We start from the raw sequence: 18,074 nt of genomic DNA on the forward strand, positions 1-18,074 counted from the left end.
ATAAAATAACATCGACAATTTGAAGGGCGTAGCATTATTCTATCAGCTACGACTTATGGTGCCATTCGTTGAATACTGATCCGTGGTATAGAAGAATAGATGCCCATCCATCAATGCTAAGAACGACGTGAACAAGCAATGACTGACTGGGCATTAGGCTCGTTTCTTCTAAGCGAAAGCCGCATCTCAACGGTACGAAACTGAGAATCAGTCCACCCGGTAAAAGGTAAGTCAACATCATCATCCTCCATGTTAAGGATATTGGACCGACCCATGACCGCAGGCCCGAGATCCACATACATCAAAATTTCACAAACCAGGAGCAGCGGATATGAATCTATCCGGAAGGCGAGTCATACAAGAGCGTGCATCCAGGCTGAACTCTACTCAGTGAACCGGAGCGTGAGCGCCCTCACAAACGCGATGGCAGCTGAAAAAGGAAACCCCTACCTGGCAGGGAAAATCAAGTTCGTATAGCAAACCCATTTCAATCAGTCTAGAACTGACCATCTACTGACAAATCCGTTAAGTATCCAGTTCAACAGGATATTGACAACCCTATCTCATCAGATTTGGCGCATGTGCATGGTACCAACTACATCGAGTACTTATTAGTAAAGGAGATAAATCCATTTCCCCGGTTGTCGTACATCGGGCCGCTCAGATTCCATTGATTAATTGATCTATAGATCTAGTACATTAAAATATCTAACCACACAAGGAGACAATGTCCTCCGGCACATAAGGGCTCATGATGTTGATCAGATCAGCAAGAGGGACCCAGTCAAGGGTACCGTGGATAGTCTGGAGAGCCCAACCGCTGTACAAGACTCGCGCATAGTAGCGGTTCGATTTATCATTTGTTTCCCTAGTTTCAGTCAGTATGAATACAAGATTGACGCCAGGTTGGGATTAAGCTCACCAAACTTCAAAAGCAATGTTAGACGCCATAGCTGGCCATCTGAGCGCATTAATACCGAGAGCACCCAACACAGGACCTATGTCACCATCATGAACGAAGATGTGTGTATAATCAAGAGACGATTTACCGTCGAGGACGGCTTGGAGGTGAGCAACAATCTCACCGATGAACAAGCCCTCAACGACCTGGATGTACTTGACTACATCGGGATTTGTGCGCCAGTAGTAGTTCCATTCCCAGTCACCGGCACGGAAGACCTCTTCAGCCATTTCCATGGTTACGCAATTCGAAGAATTGGCCAGACTACACGGGAGGTTGTAGCCGTTACACAGACGGGCTTGGAAGTTGTCCGAGAAGTGGTCGAAGGTGGATTGCCAGGAGCTGCTAGTAGCGCCTAGCATTGAGCCTAGATTTGAGCGAAGTTCCTCGGTGACAGTGAGGTGGTCGTTCCACTCAGTTGTCGACTTGAGTGCACTCAAAGTGCTGCTGATAGCCGAGCAGGAATAGCCTTCGTTGACGGTATCAACGCTCGACACCATCTGATGCAAAGGTAGCGCACCCTCGTACGAAGGCCAGACACCACGCAAAACTGCACCTGCGCTTCCCTGAGTAAGTGCCGATTCACTGGAACGGAACCAGGTGCGATCGTTCGGCTTTTTGGGGATCAAATCGAGTTTCTCGCCGTAGACGGCCCAGAGATCTTTGCCGTGCTGGAAGCCGTCTTGCACTCCGCCAATGGTGATTTGGGGATACTGGCAGGAACCGTTCACGCCCGGTGTGAATGGGTTCGTGGAGTCCTGATATGTCTGCGCATACATGGGGATTGGCTGGATGCCGGAAGAAGAGTCGACACCAGCGTAGAGGTAGGGTCTGACATTGTCGCAGTCATATGCTTCATTCTATACAAATCAGTGATCGCTTTTCTCCACAAAGATGAACAAAGAGAAAATAGCGTACCTCTCCACCAGGCAGGATATTGTACGGCGAACGTCTCTGATGACGCTGCAAGTACTCGAGATAAACTAGCTTTCCCTTAACTTGTCCCTTGCTTATGGCTTCGGGAAGCTCATACTCTTGCGCACGAGGATGAGGCATAGAACAATAATCATAAGTTCCGTAAGGAGAACCTCCAGTCGGCCCGGTAGTATCAGCCTGGTAGATACCTCCATACGTACCAATTGAGCTATTGCTAATGTATGCCGTGTCGTTAAGAGTAGGAGGGTAGAAGGTTTCTTCGGCAGTCAAGCCTAGCACTGGGGCAAGGCCGGCAAGACCGAGAGCGATTCCAAATCCAAGGCGAGACATGTTTTCTTCGTCGAAGCTGTCTTGGTAGTCGTGGATTTGAATGGTGATCTCAAATTTGAGAGCGGAATAATCCGACCTTATATATGCGAAGTTTCAAGAATTATGACATTCAAGGGGCAAACATTGTTTATTCAAGCTTTCATTCTACCGGAATTCGTGGGTAGAATTCACTCTAATTTAAGCTTATGTGGGCCACAGTAAAAGCAAGCAATAAGCTAGACTTTACTAGTATATTAAGTGCCATATTCAAGTAGGATTGCATAGACTAAACCATCGCGGATAAGGCCAATTGGATCGCCGCGACTAATGCACGTGGAAGCCTTTTAATTAACTGACTCTTGTTTATTTCACACCTACTTAGTACTGTGTACAAACGTTCAGCTTATTTCTTCCTCGTCACGAGTCGAAAGGCTCCAGACAAAAGTGTATCATATTGCTGCTCGTACGCGTTTTATTTGTTGTTTTCCCACGTGCTAGAAAAGCTGATCGAAGCAGAAGGTGCGAAGAACGCACGCTGTAGCTTCATTTTACTGAGTTTTCTATAAGTATTGCTAGCACGACTCGGAGTACTCGAACACGGCTGTTGAATATTTGTATCTTGCCGAAATCCCATCCTTCCTCAAGCTCAGTCTATCTACCGCCAAAAATAGGTTACAAGATGTGGAAGCAAATCTTCACCGTCGCGGCGTTGGCTGCATCTGCCCAGTCCTCATCCCTGGCGAAATTCGCCCTAGACAAAGTCCTCAACGACGCATCGCCCATCTTCGGCGAATACGTCAAAACTACAAACCGCACCGCGGAATGGATGAAGTCCTATGCAGACGACACTCTGCTCGTCCACATGAACATTCCCGGTACCCACGACAGCGCAACCTGGAACTACACCCAAGCCACCCAGGACTCGCTGTTGGGAATCACAGACCTGAATCAGGTCACTGTCCCGACACCGCTGACGTTCCGATGCCAGGAACTATCGTTGATCGACATGCTCAACATGGGTATTCGGGCATTCGATCTGCGATATGCGTTTGATCCTACAAACACCACGCTGATCTTCTATCATTCGCAAGCCCTGCTTTCGGAGACTGCTACGCTTGACGATGTGCTTTTCGGGTTGTATAAGTGGCTCGATGACCATCCTTCCGAGACCCTTTTCCTKTCGATGCAGTACGAAGGCTCAACCGCTCTTCACGCATCCAACGATGCCGCGGTGCAACTCGCGCTGTACTCGGCTCTGACCACACCCGCGGCCCGTACATACTTTGTGCAGACCAAAGACGAGCTCGGAACGCTCGGTCAAGCACGCGGTAAAATCACACTCTTGCGCAGATTTGACCTGGACCAACTGCCCGCTTCATACACCGACAATCTGCCCGGATTGCACTTCAGCCCTAGTCTCTGGACAGACAACAGCCCAGACATCACGCTTGTCTACAATACCGCTAAGAATCTTACTGCTTATATTGAGGATTACTACGAGCCTCTGACACCCTACGGCTCAAGTGCAGCTGAGAACATTCAATGGAAGTACAACGCCACCATCGCAAATATTGAAAGAGCTGTTTCGACTGCCCATCCGGACAGTTTGTTCTGGACTTGGGCGTCGAGTGAGAATACGGACACTTTCCCGTATGTCTGGCCTGTGATTCAAGCGCTGGGCAATGGGACGGAGTATACACCAAAGGGGGGAGTTAATGATTTGTTGGTGCCGTTTTTGAAGGAGCAGAAGGGGAAGAGGGTGGGTATTGTGATGTTTGACTTTTTCGATCAGCCGGGCGATTTGATTGAGACGTTCCTCAGTCTATAAACTTTATTGGGCTGTCATATGTGGTCTGGTGTAGGACATAGCTAGGTGGTGCTAATGAATCGAATACGTATAAAATCTTGCAAAGTAGAGATTGTTCAATATGGATGAAATTTCTAAAAAAAACTCTGTATGCAACGCTATGCCGCTAGAAGACATCGACAAAATTACAAATACACCTCATCATCGACTCGTCAAGTCTGTCGTGTAACCCTCCTCCACAACTCGGCATACATAGCCGACCTTGAATCCTTCGTCCGAGTCACTGCTTCCGTATTCTCAAGTGCTCTTCTGTACAAGAAGCCCATACATTCCTGCACGGAGCCCCAAGTAAGCAATTTATATACGTTAGGTCGTTCCACCGCAGCAAACTTGCTACTCTCGTCAGGGAAACCCTCAATTAATTCACAGCTAATTTCATCAGCCATGCCCTGGAGTTGAGCATAAGCTAATTCTATGCGAGGCTCGTTGTTGACCGCTTGCTGAAGACGAATTTGATGCGCTTTCTGGACGGAATCGCGGTTATGTGTGGCAATAATGGCGTTGACCGACGGTACTCGCTCCTTGTCTTTGCTCTCTGGTGCAGGGCGGAGCATGGCGTTGTATCGGCGAGTCAGAAGGGCTTCGACGACGCCGTCGTAGCAAGCGTCGGTATCTTCTTTGACATCCCAGATGATGTGTCGTGGCTCGATCTTCATGTATGCGCCACGAACAAGCTTCACGCCGAGAGTATATCCATCTTTTTCAGCCATAGCGAGATGTTTCGCGATAGTGGCAGGCGTCGATTTCAGGTATGCTTGATAAGTGAGGTACATGGTTGCGTGGCCAGGCGATTGAGAGTTGCAGTATTTCTGATACTTCATAACCCAGTCCTCGATGCCCGGCTGTACTGCTTGTTCCTCTGCGTCGACCAAGAGACGTGCTGATTTGGCGAGGGCAGCGTCACAGGCTTTAGTGATAGCGGCGTCCATGTATTCGGAGGGTGGCAGACGGTTTTTCAGGAGATGTACAGCTTGAGTTCCCATGCCGGTAAGCCTAATACAGTCAGTATACTAAATACCTGTACGAACGAAAGGGAGGACATACTTCAGAGCAACAAAGTCACCCGCAGTCGCCATATCAACACCCTGCAATGTCCCTTTCAACCACGCATCCACCTCTTGCTTCGCCAACACCTCATCGTGAGGACTAGCCTTGCTATCTGCCACCAAAACCTCACGTGCATATCCCAGCAACACACCCCGACATCCTAAACCTTTCGTCTCGACGATAGATCGCTGGACCTCAGCCTTGTTCTCTCCAGCATTGAACTGCTTGTAGATGGTATTCTTGACCAGCCAATTCAGTAACGGGTTCCGGTCGACGTCTGTAAGAGCGGTCTTGGGACTTGCAAGTGCTGAGAGAGCCCATATACACGGTCGTAACAGTAACGGCGAGGATGAGATGGAGAGGATGAACGCTGATCGTAGGATGGCGGATAGCGGGAGCTTTGCTAGCGACGACTTGGTCGTGGGTCTAGATGAGGAAGTAGCTGTCGATAATGGCAACGTCTCGTTGATGGCTCGAGATTGTGTGTGCGATGAAGGAAAGGTAGACTGGAGTGAAGACTCAGGCGCAGATGACAATCCTATGGCGGAAGCCTTTGCGTTCTGGGTTGTGCTGACATGTCTCGTATGGTGGAATAGGGAGGTTACAATCACGCGTGGCGATGGGGACGGTTTGGTTGTATTGAAGGCGCAAAGAGCGCGGGTGCGGTTCATTGTAAGCAGTCGCAGGATACCTAGGTATGAGGATGTAAGATATAATGTGTAAGATATGAGAGGGGAAAATTGTAAGGATGTAAGAGCAGAAGCTCTAGGAAGCTATATAGAGAAGGACCGCTTGCCTGGACCAGGAACCGGTGCGGTCATCAGTCACAGGAACTGTCCCAACTAGGAAGGTGGGTTTGCCCGCCTTATTGCTTGCAAGTTGCCACTTATCGATAAGACTGTTGTCACGCCGCTATGTAGACAGTCATTATCCAACCATTCTGATTCTGGGCTATTATACAATCCTACTATATACAGACTATACTCATACTACTCTATAGAATAAACAGCTTACTAGAAACTGAATCCTTGTCACTCAGTGAAAAAAATGCTATGTAAGTCCATGCATAAAACGTCAACCCGGCTAGAAGCGGCGATATGCGACCGGATCGCAGCCATACATCGGCCCGGCTGGCCCGCGGATGTGATTGGCTACCGGCAGCAAGATGCCGGTCGATCGATCGATCCACTGTCCGAAGGAGGGCAGTCGATACAATAACCCTAAGATGCACGCACCTGAAGCTTAATACGGAGGTACGTATGTTTGTAGCATGTTGGCAGCCATATCTACTATTGGTAAATACTAGTACTACTTCTTCTCAGGCACAGACGCTCCAATCGACTTCCAAAAGTCGCATCTTCTGCCTCGGCCCCCTTCCCAGCCGTACCCATCCACCAAACTAAAATCAGGAACCAGGCCCGGGTTTACGTATGTACTGATAACATGCTGGTATGGATCATGTGCGTCAATACCGGTTGTGAGAGTTCCGCCCGTCTGGTTGAGATTAACCTGTGCTCGGCTGTGTGGAGTCCACGATGGCCACGCTGAAAGTAATTCTGCGATATCGGCAGGGACGTCGGCAGTATAAGAGCTAGTGTTACTAGGGGTCCCGTGTGTGATGAAGCTGTCGAAAAATGCTGGTTTTTATTATTAGTCTTGATTGTATTTTCCACTTTTTCCAGGTCGTAGGAAACTTACAGAGAAAAGAGTCCTGGAACGCTTGGCCCATGGTGGCAGGGGCATTGCCAAAGTATCCGGGCAAGTCATCGCCATGGCATGAGTTGATCAGCGAGAATTCATATTTGTAACTTTGTCTGGTCTTCAAACCGTAAGCGTCGGCAATCCAGTAAGCGGAACAGACGAATGTTATTTCCGAATATAGGTTCTACTTGCAGTCAGTGGAATATCCAAGCGTTGGCGCAGGGAGTCAGGAGAATCACATTAGCTCGTTGCTGTTGTCCAACGGCATATGGGCTCACAAAATTAGCTGTAGCATTCTCATTTAAGCCGTTTGTAGCGAATCCAACAGTAGGAATGCTAGCTGGCAAGGCATATTCAGCCAATACTTGCTGGATTTGATTGTCATTAAGCCCTGGCATCAGGTACTTCACGAACTCAATGAAATCCTCTTCCGTGGTCACATTTTGGGGAGTAAATCCCATGCCTTCGTTAGCATTGTTCTATATGTAGTCAGCAAATGAATTCATACTAGACATCTGGCATTTAACATACCCCAATCAATCCCCGATTCCCGTTAACTGCGCCGGTTGAAAGTTGTACACTCGGTCGTTGCTTAACAAACTTCCCATCAGTCACAGGAACGAAGGCCCATTGTCCATATTTAGCATTTATCGTGACAGTGTACGACGCATTCTGAAGTACGTCGGTGTCCGCCGCTACCAGACAGTCGAATACACTCTCAGTCTTGCTTTTGGAGCATCCTGCCTCGGCGGCAAATCGCTCATAGTATTGAGTTGGGACAAGGTCATCATAGTTGGATTGCTGAGGAAGATAAGGACTGGCGAAGAAGGTCTATTTCTGTCAGTCTTGTCCAATGGCTAAGCAAAGAGAGAAAGACGTACGCCGTCGTAAAGCTCGTCGCCTATGGTGCCTCCATAAGCCATGGCTTGCAACATGACCGAGCCACCTCCTATATTAATATCAGTATTGCATATAACGAAACAGTCATTGATACTTACCAGCAGATTCTCCCCCAATAGTGACACGATCCGGATCTCCGCCAAACAATGAAATATACCTCTGTACCCACTGCAGTGCCAGGTACTGGTCATAGAGACCAGCATTGGCGATTCCGTGTTCCTGAACCTCTTTACCCGCTAGGAAGCCAAATGCACCAAGCTAGAAGAAGGTAATCAGTCGCGCGCTCATCAAGAATACATGCTTTGATCACATACTCGGTACTGTATAGCCACAGCAACAAACTTAGTCACGGGAGTTTCAACCATCCATGACATGTCTGTATCGGCATTTCCAGAGCCGTAACCGCCGCCATCTGGGTGGGATTTGTTAGTTGAGTGAAAAGAATCTTGCCTAATTATACAACTTACGAATCCATACAAAAACAGGCAAGTCCGTTGCATTTTCTGGCGCCCAGATATTCAGAAACAGACAATCTTCACTTGCTGATGTACTCGCTGTCCATGCAAGTTCTGGCGAACTATATTAATCATCAGTTACTTTCCTGCTAGCACAATCGAATAGAGGACATGGATCTGACTTACGTGAGATGATCCGGCGCCTGCGGGCACGTCAGTCCATGGGTACTTGCACTCAAGAATGTACCATTAAACTCCGTCCGAGGAGGCACGGAAACCTGCCATCGCAAATCTCCAATGGGTGCTTGTGCATAACGTATTCTTCCAACGGATCAGCCTTGTCAGGAATAGAACAAGATTTCTTTTTCTCCTAAAAAAAATTGCACTTACCCATGCCAACTGTTCAGGCCAGACGTAGCATTGTTTACTCCGACGTAACCCGCATAGCCAAGGTCGACCTCCAGGTGGTTCGAAGGATCAGGTAAACTGCCCTTTGGATAGGGATTTTTGGGCGGAGAATGGGCGGACGCAACATCCAGGGCTAAAAATGATAGGCATATGGCCGATAACGATCTTAAACGTACTTGATACCGCATTGCGAAGATATTATCTCAATAAGATATCTTTGAAGAGTATTTATTTGATGCCAAGTAAAAGCAGAGGGGACGCGTAGAACGAAGGCGGAAGGTAACGCGACTGCTTCCAGCACGCAAGCAAGGGGTACAGATCTCGACTTGCGAATGTCCCAATTGTGCTCATCTAGACAGAATAAAAGTGAAAGAAACCATGTTTCTAGACGTAAAGATATATATAATGTCATGTATAGTGCTTCCTGAATTTCACACGCAGATCCCTCGGTATAATACTACTCATAAGCATTTTACTCTGATCTCCTCACTATAATTAATGTCACAGTAATCTATGCTCAATTTCGGAAGATCATCCTACCGTATCAATAGCCAGAAGCGCATGATGCTGCTGCCACTAGTGATCCTTTAGAATGGTGACAGATGTACGCACTACACACTGCAGAAGACGAGAATACTTCAGATTATACCCGGAGCCGGGTAATTTCTTCGAAAGGGATAGTACATCCAAGATTCCACCACTTGGATAAATCCGTCTGTATTGCTTGAATACTAAGTAGATAGACCTAGCCTTAAAACAACCAGGGATCAACATTCCCCGCATTACCAACATCCCACGTTTGTGCAGATACTCAATGCTTGTACCCCGCGTTGAATAAGAGTTGGTTCAATACGTGATATCACTTCTACATTGGGGCATCAATCCTTTTCTCCGGACATGGATGTGACTGACTGCAGAGAAGTGGATTTTCTGAATGAGCTTGATTTTTAGATCGGTGTATCAAGAACCGAGCCTCTTACAGCTGATCCTGCCTTGACTTTTTGTCAGTTTGCCATTTTATTTCTTGTTTTATATTGACAAGTTTCATGGTTGGTATGAATAATTTTTGTAAAGTCGCTAATTCATGGGGATCATCATGTGAAATGCGTGGTTCGCTTTTGATCCTTGACCTAGGTATTTTGTATATTTCGACTGGGCCTTACTATTCACTCAATTTTTCTAGCGACAGGTCTTTTGCATCGGGGTATGGTTATGGTCAACATTTCTCCCCGAATGACTTAGAAGTAGTAGAGACTACCCTGTCATCTTTGATTGCTTGCGGCTCTTCATGATATAGCCCCAATTGCCACATTGCCGCGAATCGCGTGTCCTGAAAGAAGAACGGTCATTTGATGTGGGTATTTACGACCATAACACCTGTAGGTATACCAGTTACCACTTCTGGCCACTTTCCCGCCGATAAAATGCTATAGCATCTTTGTATGCGTTTGCAGCTGCATAATTCACCTATCATTTATTATTAAATAACTCTTGAGATTGAGCTGAGCATGATGAAGAAGTCCGAGGTTTCTTCCTCTTGTAAGAGTTGAAGGTTCCAAGAGCTTTGAGCCTTGGCCGGGGTATATCCATTATTGAGGAGAAGATTTGACACGAATTGGTAGAGCATTCTTCGGTGGAGTACTATTGCCTTTGTATTAGTGACATAAGGTGAGACCCCAAGAAGTCTCTGAAGTTGGCGAACGAAACTTAATCCCATCACTCTACAGCATGCATATGATATCTTCCAATCATGTAGTACATCCGTACTCACAACGGTTCCACGCATACCATCCATTCCTCAAACAACAATCCCTAACGCCGCAACTCGCAACGTAATCCCTGCTCTTCGAACGAGATATCTTCTGGAAACATTGCTTGCATCCCTAGCTCTGCAGATTCGACGCCAATTCAGTCAAGATATTCTCGACAAACCCGAAATTAAATTAAACTACGTTGCCCATAGAGAGCATTTTGAGCGGAGGGGCGAACTCTGCATACCGTGCGGACGCAGCTCGCGAGATCGATGCTGTTTTATTAGTTCGTTGGGGAGCCTTTGAGTGTCTGAGCCGAATTATGGGAATGGACGCGAGTGTGTGGTGGCGGCTTTGTATACGGAGAGTATCACGGATTTCTGCGCGTTATTGAAAGATTCGGATGAGAAAGGTGGTGGATGGAGGGTGCATGGGAGGATGACTCGGCGAGCGTGGGATAATATGGAGAAGGCCTTAAAAGTGAAAGACGTAGCTAGCTGAGAACTGGAGTTGCTGGGGTACAAATTAGATATCTGTGGTACAATTTTTAGACTGATGTCAGTCTTCGTGTACCGCTAGAGGATTACTGAGGCTATGACATGTTATTTATGTGAGCATCCATCCACTTACTCAAGAATCAAGACTCAGAGTGACTAGACAGAAATTACGAAGAGACGTTCAGACAATTCGTATCATCAGTTCAGATCATCGAGTTTGTGTTTATCACACCTAGGTCGCCAATCTGGGTATATAATACCATCCCGATCAACAATATTTGAAAAATCCGGCTTTGTAATCAAAGCCATAAGTCCCTAAGTTAAATACACAATCCTGACAAGAACGAATCCACAATGATAACATTCAGTGGAGACCGGCTTGTTTTCTACTCGGCTAAGATCTTTGCAGACCCGGGTAATGTTATGGGTACACACCCGTTCCCTTAACCTTGAAAATGAGTTCGGATATCTGTCCGAGTACAGCTTTTTGCCCTAAACAGGTAAGTGAAAGCAAGATAAGATCCACTTAGTCGTAATAATTGCATAGGATAGAACAATCTGCTTTGGTATGTTCTTTTTTTTTCCATTTTTTCTTTTTGTGTCTTTTCATCCAAGTTTTTCGCGCTGCGTACCTTGCGGTACAATGGTCTTGTAGTTGGGTGGAGAGAATCCCGATATACCGAAATCCTACGCCAGCAACTGTTGAAATCCAGCAACTGAGCAATATTGAAGGATTCAAACATTTCCTTGAGTCTATGCGTAGTTCTACAAACGCTTCTCGCCAACCGAGAGACGGTTCGCCGCTACGATGCAATCGATACTGCAATATCGCCGTTTTGGGAAAGCCCTCGAGGCACAATTGGGTCGCAGCAAAGATAAGGTCTCTCACACACGTCAGCAGCGGCTGAATGGAAGAGAAAGAGAAGATATAATATCGACAGAAGAGAAGGATTTAGAAACCGGGTTAGAGAATAATGAGGGCCCTATCGCCCACGTTCATGACCCCGGATCGCGAGCCCACGAAGAGACAGAAATCATTTCACCTGGCTCATCGCAATTGTCTTCGTCGCAATCGGAGCATGAAAGTATAAATGGTGTAATCATAGCGAGAGACGATACTGAGCAGCAAGCTACGCTCGAAGATTCGGATCCCAACGATCTTCGTGTCGTTCCTACTCACGGTACAACCGGCACGACACTGGGACGAGCAATAACAGGTATCGAAATCCGCCAACGAACAACAAGAGAAGGTGGTCCGGAACTTGGCAAGGTCTTTGTCGTTTCTTGGGAGTCAGAAGAAGATTCGATAAATCCTTATAACTGGGCATTTTCCAGGAGAATTATATGCACGCTCACCATATCATTGATCGGTGGCATTGTGGGTTTTGCGTCTGCGATCGATTCGGCGATTATCCCACAGGCGGCTGCTGAGTTTGGCGTTGGTGAAACTATAGAAGCACTGGCCACAGGTCTTTTTATGATTGGATTCGGGGCTGGAGCTTTGGTGGCTGGTCCCTTTTCGGAAACACTTGGTCGAAATCCTGTATATATCGCTACTATGGCTCTGTACATGATTTTCCTGGTTGGTGCTGGTGCATCCCCCAATATTGGGTCTCAACTCGTTTGTCGCTTCTTTGCCGGTATGTTCGGTGCCACTCCACTGGTTTGCGCCGGCGGATCTCTATCAGATATCTGGACTCCGCAAGAACGAGTCTTCGCATTCCCGCTTTTTGCCTGTTCCTCTTTTCTCGGGCCGTTGCTTGCACCCCTTGTTGGAGATTGGATTGGCCAGAGCTCGACCCTCAGTTGGCGTTGGACTGAATGGGTGACTTTGATTGCTTCAGGTATCATTCTGGGCATTGTTGTTCTTAATCAGCCTGAGACTTATGCTCCAGTACTTCTTGGGTGGAAAGCAAAGCAGCTTCGTCAGATCACAGGCGACGAACGTTATCGTGGGGCTATTGAGATTCGAAGAACGTCGCTGGTTGTCCGTCTTCGACGCGCGTTATACCGCCCATTCCTGATGTTCGTCCAAGAGCCAATCCTCATTCTTTTTGGCTTGTACCTGACAATGGTGTATATTGTACTTTTCACTTTCCTCACCGGCTACACGTACATCTTCACCGATATCTATGGACTTTCACAAGGGATGACGGGAGTTTGCTTCGCCGGTCAAATGGTCGGCGTCCTTTCTTGCTCTCTTCTGATTCCATTGAACATGTACCTCCGCAAGAGAGACATTGCACGTGCAAAGGCTCTCGGTCCAGATGTCAAGGTCGCTCCTGAATCACGACTCTATTGGGCGATGATTGGTGGCCCGGCTGTACCTATCAGTCTCTTCTGGATGGGCTGGACTGCGCGTCCGGATATTTCGATCTGGTCGCCTCTGCTGGCGTCGGTGCTGTTTGGCTTTGGTATTCTGTGTGTTTTCATGACCACGTATCAATATCTCATGGATACGTACGAGATCTATGCAGCCAGTGCATTAGCAAGTGTTACCTTCATTCGATACACAATATCCGGAGCATTTATCGAGATTTCTATCCCATTTTATGAGAACATGGGCGTCCCTTACACTTTAACGATCCTTGGGAGTCTCAGCGGAGTGTTGGTCGTGATTCCGTATGCGTTCTATCGGTATGGTCCAGTGATTCGAAAGAGGAGCAGGTTTGTGCCAGAGTCAATGCTCTAGATGTTGTGTGAGATTGCATTTAACAATGTTAAAATGGTGTAGATGTTAGAATATCAGAACAATATTGGCAGTCTTATGGAAGGCTTGTAAGATTTGATTTAATATATGCCTTTCTAATTAAATATTATATAGGTCTATTAACTAGCTTGAAGCCTTCCGCGCTCACTACTTTATAGATATATATACTATATCAATCATCGTAATAGTACTGTCATATATTAAAGGCATTATTGTACTCTGATCTGTACTCTCACTGTTATAGTAAAGAGATCTCACCGCCATCTTCTAGAGGCCTGTTAGATATTAAATCTCGTAATAATCACACAGATATCAGCTTTTTGGCCAGATGACAGCGCGCTGTAATAAGACAAAAGCTGTCACCAGGCCTTGATGCAAATATCCATATATTTCCGCATTTGAAAATCATTGGGAAATAATTTCAAGGATGAATGATGGGGATAGACCCACCCCGCACCTTGGCTCCTTCCTCTTGCACGTTTCGCATATTTCTTCCTCCAACACTCTTCAACCCATCTGACATGTTCACATTAGTCTTGATCAGAAGCAGACGGGCTGATAATGCCAGATAGTCGCTCTAGGATTACAAAAAGAGTGCAATACTCTTGTGAGAATTGCCGGTGAGTAGAGTCGCACAAGTACCAGGATGGAAGACTGATGTTGGTATAGAAGAAAGAAAAGTCGCTGTCCAGGGGAGAGACCCGCATGTTCTTCCTGTACTCGTCTTAATCAAATCTGTCGCTACAATGATGCAGCAGCCCCATCAGCACGTCCGTCAGGTCAGCAGACCAACAGAACTCTGGTAATACATAGGTCCCACTTAGTGTTAAGAGGAATGCTGATAGTGTGTCAAACAGGAAGGACGACTGGCACAATTGGAGCAGAGGATGGAACTGATGCTTGAGCAAGGGATGTACGTACAAGTCTCCGTGATCCTGTCACAAAGCGATATGTCAGGCGATACTAATTACAATATGATCAAGGCGGTCAACTTCGAATCATACCAATGCAGGGAATCTGACCAACACCCTACGTATGACAGATAGTGAACAGATTTCTCCCCGAAGCCAGGATGTCTTGCCTGGACCTCGAGAACCACAGTCGCTCGAACTACACTCATCCGCAGGATCAGAGTGAGTTTGAACAGAATGAAAAACCAAGCAAATTATTAACTTCTTTTCAGGCCTTTGCCTTCGAGACATGTGATATCGGAGATAATTGAGCTTTACTTTCAGTTCTGTCACCGTCAGCCACTTTGGTTATTCGAGCGTGAAGAGCTCTCATCGCCAGATGACATGGTCGAAGAACTAGTTTTCTCTTTATTGGCACTCACAGTGCGATTTTCCACTGCAACATATTTTGGTAACCAATCACGCAATGACCTTGTTCAGAGGTATAGCGAAGTTGCTCGAGGGCACGTTATGTTTCGAATCGCCCAAGGCGCTGTGCAGATGTCTACCATACAGAGTTTATGCTTGCTAGCATTTGCAAACTTTACAGGTAAGTATAACACGTATTCAATAAGTCACATATTGTGTGATCAAGCCCACCAGTCCATGACTGATGGTCAACAGAGAAGGAAACGCATTTGGCGTGGTTCCACATCAACCTGGCAATGTCGCTAGCAAACATGGCCGACATGAATATTGAGACACAAAAGGAGTCTTTTGGCCCAATACAAGAATCACGACGAAAAGTGTTCTATAGCATTTATATTCTCAGCCAGACTTATGCTCCACGGTCTATGGTACTCAATATGCTCGAGGATATCGAAAATCCAAAGTACGTTGAACCGAAACGAGATCTCAACCAACAATCTGGGGAGTTGCCTCCCCTTAATCCACGGGACTCCATGAATGTATCACAAGTCGATGGAGTCGAATGTGCAGGTATCTGGACGTATGTGGTCCAACAATCATCCTTGTGGCGTGAAGTCCGCGGCTACATCGCACAATGTGCAGATGGTCACCCAAAACCACCATGGTCACCAGAATCAGGGTACGCTGTCATTGGATCGCATTTGATGGATCTTGAAACTAGATTTCCGACGCAACATCGGTACGATGCGGTCAAATTCCTTGATCGGCCGACGGCAGAGCTGCAGCAGAACCGGGATTATTGGAGCCCATGGTTGCGAATTCAGCTTGTGTACCACGCAATTCACAGCATGCTCAACCACCCATTTCTGTATTCGTCACGTCCTCATCAATCGGCGCAGATGTCTGTGCCAAATACATTCTGGAAGACGTCATCAGAGCAAGCATTGCTACACTCTACGTGGACTGTTCGTTTGATAGATATGGTGTGGGAAAAAGATTACCGAGTTTCCGACCCTTTTCTTGGTTACTGCGCTGCTATCGCAGCGACCATACATGTATACTACTGCCGAGCTTCGGACATTCGCGTGAGGACTTCTGCGCAGTCCAAACTTGGCAAGTGCATGCGGTTTGTTGATGAGCTGGGCACTGTATGGCCCATCTGTCGGCTCATAGTAAGTTTTCCCATAATTCGAATACTGGGCCAAAAGCTAAGATCCACAGTATGACAGACTTGATTCTCTGGTGCAGTCAGCACTCAAATCAGGATCACAAAGAGAAAGCGAAAGTTCCGTTCGACGAACCGTTTCTATTAATGCCGGGCTGATGTGGGACATCCTCGACCACGCCTGTGCAAAAGGATCATCGGGATCTAACGGACGAGGTATTTTCGACCCAACTTTTGTTCGAGACGAGTCTTCATCGAGAGCAGGACTTCAGAAGACAGCGAAGCGAGATGGCGGCCAGAGTACAAACGAGCACTCTGACGACGTTGATGACGAGGATGTTGTTGAGACCCAGATATTTCATCATCCAAATCCTGCAACAGATGTCGACACTTCAAACGGTGGTCAGGAATTTCCGCCATTCGCACGCCGCACCCGTAGCCAAAATAACGTTAATGGAATTACTGCCACAAATGCAGAAAGAAGCACCCACTCTGCACCGCCTTCTGAGCGCCCGTTGGTGGGTCAATTGCAAGATCAGCCGCAAATAGAGCAAGATACAGCTTTGGTCACTTGGCCAGCTGATGACATGTGGATGAGCACGTCCATGATGGATGCAAGCCATGACACTTTCTTCCAGTTCCAGGATCACGATATACCATGGACTGGGTCATGGGATGTCGGAAATCTATGATATTATTGAAATCTTTAGATTCATCTCGCCTTATGATAAGCATAGCATGGCGATCAAACGGTTTCCTCGCTAGCGCTTCGAGATTTTGCACTCAATATTCATTCAACTAAACTCACTATTACCATGAAAAATAAAACCTCCACCACGCCCTGAATCATCTACCAACTCAGCGCTCAAACGCTCCAGCTCCTTGAGCATTGACTCTGGCCTAGCATTCTCTACGAGGTGCTCAAAATCGAGGAGCTTCGCTCCCTCGTTAGTGATGAGGAAGTTGTACCGGTTTACGTCACCATGCGTACATCCCAAATTGTGAAGTTTTCCCAGCGCTGTTTCACATATGTTCAGATCTTGGAAGGACGCCGGACGTCCTTCCACTTTCTCTAAGAGAAATCCCATGACACGTCCATTTTCATGGATATGACCTAAAAAGCGCGGGGCCAGTTCGGAACCCTCAAGCAACTGATACGCTCTTGTTTCTTGTTCGATTCGAGGAATCTCCCACTCAAATCGAGCTATTTTGACGATAACGGTGGCTATAGGTACCGTCGAAACGAGTGGGTTCGAGTGTATGGTAGCTTCAAATGCCATTGCCGTGAGCTGCTTGGTCTTTTCCAATTCAAGGCAGTTGATACAATTGTTATGCCATTGACACTTGACACCAGCCAGAGTTTGGTTTGAAATGGAAGTTTTTAAGTCTCCGTTGCTCACGTCTCGCGAGATGCGGGCTACAGTCCATTCCTCGTGGTAAGGAAGACTACGTAGGGACTGGATTGGAAATGAAAGGGTTTCTCTGTCAAAGGTCTTGGGAGAGACGATGAGGTATTTGACTGTGTTTCCAATCCGCACTCGGTATTCACTTTCGAAAGAATCTTCATCGTCCACCTCCATGGACAGGATAATGGGCTGCATTTGCGGGCTTGGAAGTTGATGTTCAGATAATGTCGCCATGGAAACTGTCAGTGTGATTCTAAGCAGGACAATTATTCCCCGAGACGATTTTCTCCTCCAATTTCTTTGTGATTTTTATTAATCAATCTTCGTAAAGTAACCCCATCTAGAACCGAAATTTCTAGAGTGCATGTTCATTGAGGCTGAATACCTGCCAACTGGTTGTAACAAAGACGGCGGTGAAGTAAGCCAATGACGGCTTCAGTGCCGCAATTTAGTTAAAAGTATGTACATACTTTAAGCCTGCAGATATTCGATGCCTCACGGCCAATCCTTGTTGTCACATGCAGCTGTGCTCGTGACTTGATAAGGCTTACTTGGACGAAAACAACCTCACCTGGCGTCCTACACATAAGTTCCTCGTAATTGGGGTTATAATGTTAGTCGAGCACAGCGGCCATGCTAGGC

The 18,074-nt window shown here is 46.9% G+C and overlaps 6 protein-coding genes across 6 annotated transcripts; 3 read left to right on the forward strand and 3 right to left on the reverse strand.

Moving 5' to 3' along the window:
• Positions 1-708: 708 nt before the first annotated feature.
• BHQ10_003982 (uncharacterized protein) lies at positions 709-2,227 on the reverse strand (the record flags this gene model as incomplete). The annotated part of the gene is made up of 3 exons (XM_040876298.1): positions 709-868; positions 923-1,821; positions 1,880-2,227. 3 exons carry the CDS (start codon positions 2,225-2,227, stop codon positions 709-711), a joined length of 1,407 nt encoding a protein of 468 aa, XP_040732486.1.
• A 658-nt stretch (positions 2,228-2,885) lies between these two features.
• Positions 2,886-4,034, forward strand: BHQ10_003983 (uncharacterized protein; the record flags this gene model as incomplete). Its single annotated transcript, XM_040876299.1, has 1 exon — positions 2,886-4,034. The coding sequence occupies one exon, from the start codon at positions 2,886-2,888 to the stop codon at positions 4,032-4,034; it is 1,149 nt and encodes a 382-aa protein (XP_040732487.1).
• A 191-nt stretch (positions 4,035-4,225) lies between these two features.
• Positions 4,226-8,772, reverse strand: BHQ10_003984 (uncharacterized protein; the record flags this gene model as incomplete). Its single annotated transcript, XM_040876300.1, has 12 exons — positions 4,226-5,066; positions 5,118-5,546; positions 6,508-6,757; positions 6,819-7,005; positions 7,061-7,300; positions 7,353-7,652; positions 7,703-7,770; positions 7,820-7,979; positions 8,036-8,133; positions 8,189-8,298; positions 8,363-8,497; positions 8,567-8,772. The coding sequence occupies 12 exons, from the start codon at positions 8,770-8,772 to the stop codon at positions 4,226-4,228; spliced, it is 3,024 nt and encodes a 1,007-aa protein (XP_040732488.1).
• A 2,868-nt stretch (positions 8,773-11,640) lies between these two features.
• On the forward strand, positions 11,641-13,524 carry BHQ10_003985 (uncharacterized protein; the record flags this gene model as incomplete). Its single annotated transcript, XM_040876301.1, has 1 exon — positions 11,641-13,524. One exon carries the CDS (start codon positions 11,641-11,643, stop codon positions 13,522-13,524), a length of 1,884 nt encoding a protein of 627 aa, XP_040732489.1.
• Positions 13,525-14,288: 764 nt separating this feature from the next.
• On the forward strand, positions 14,289-16,718 carry BHQ10_003986 (uncharacterized protein; the record flags this gene model as incomplete). The annotated part of the gene is made up of 6 exons (XM_040876302.1): positions 14,289-14,321; positions 14,388-14,455; positions 14,526-14,675; positions 14,726-15,042; positions 15,117-16,033; positions 16,083-16,718. The coding sequence occupies 6 exons, from the start codon at positions 14,289-14,291 to the stop codon at positions 16,716-16,718; spliced, it is 2,121 nt and encodes a 706-aa protein (XP_040732490.1).
• Positions 16,719-16,820: 102 nt separating this feature from the next.
• BHQ10_003987 (uncharacterized protein) lies at positions 16,821-17,666 on the reverse strand (the record flags this gene model as incomplete). Its single annotated transcript, XM_040876303.1, has 1 exon — positions 16,821-17,666. One exon carries the CDS (start codon positions 17,664-17,666, stop codon positions 16,821-16,823), a length of 846 nt encoding a protein of 281 aa, XP_040732491.1.
• Between the last annotated feature and the right edge of the window lie 408 nt (positions 17,667-18,074).

The sequence above is a fragment of the Talaromyces amestolkiae genome (assembly GCF_001896365.1).
Source record: "Talaromyces amestolkiae strain CIB chromosome Unknown scaffold6.1, whole genome shotgun sequence".
NCBI classification, from domain to species: Eukaryota; Fungi; Ascomycota; class Eurotiomycetes; order Eurotiales; family Trichocomaceae; genus Talaromyces; species Talaromyces amestolkiae.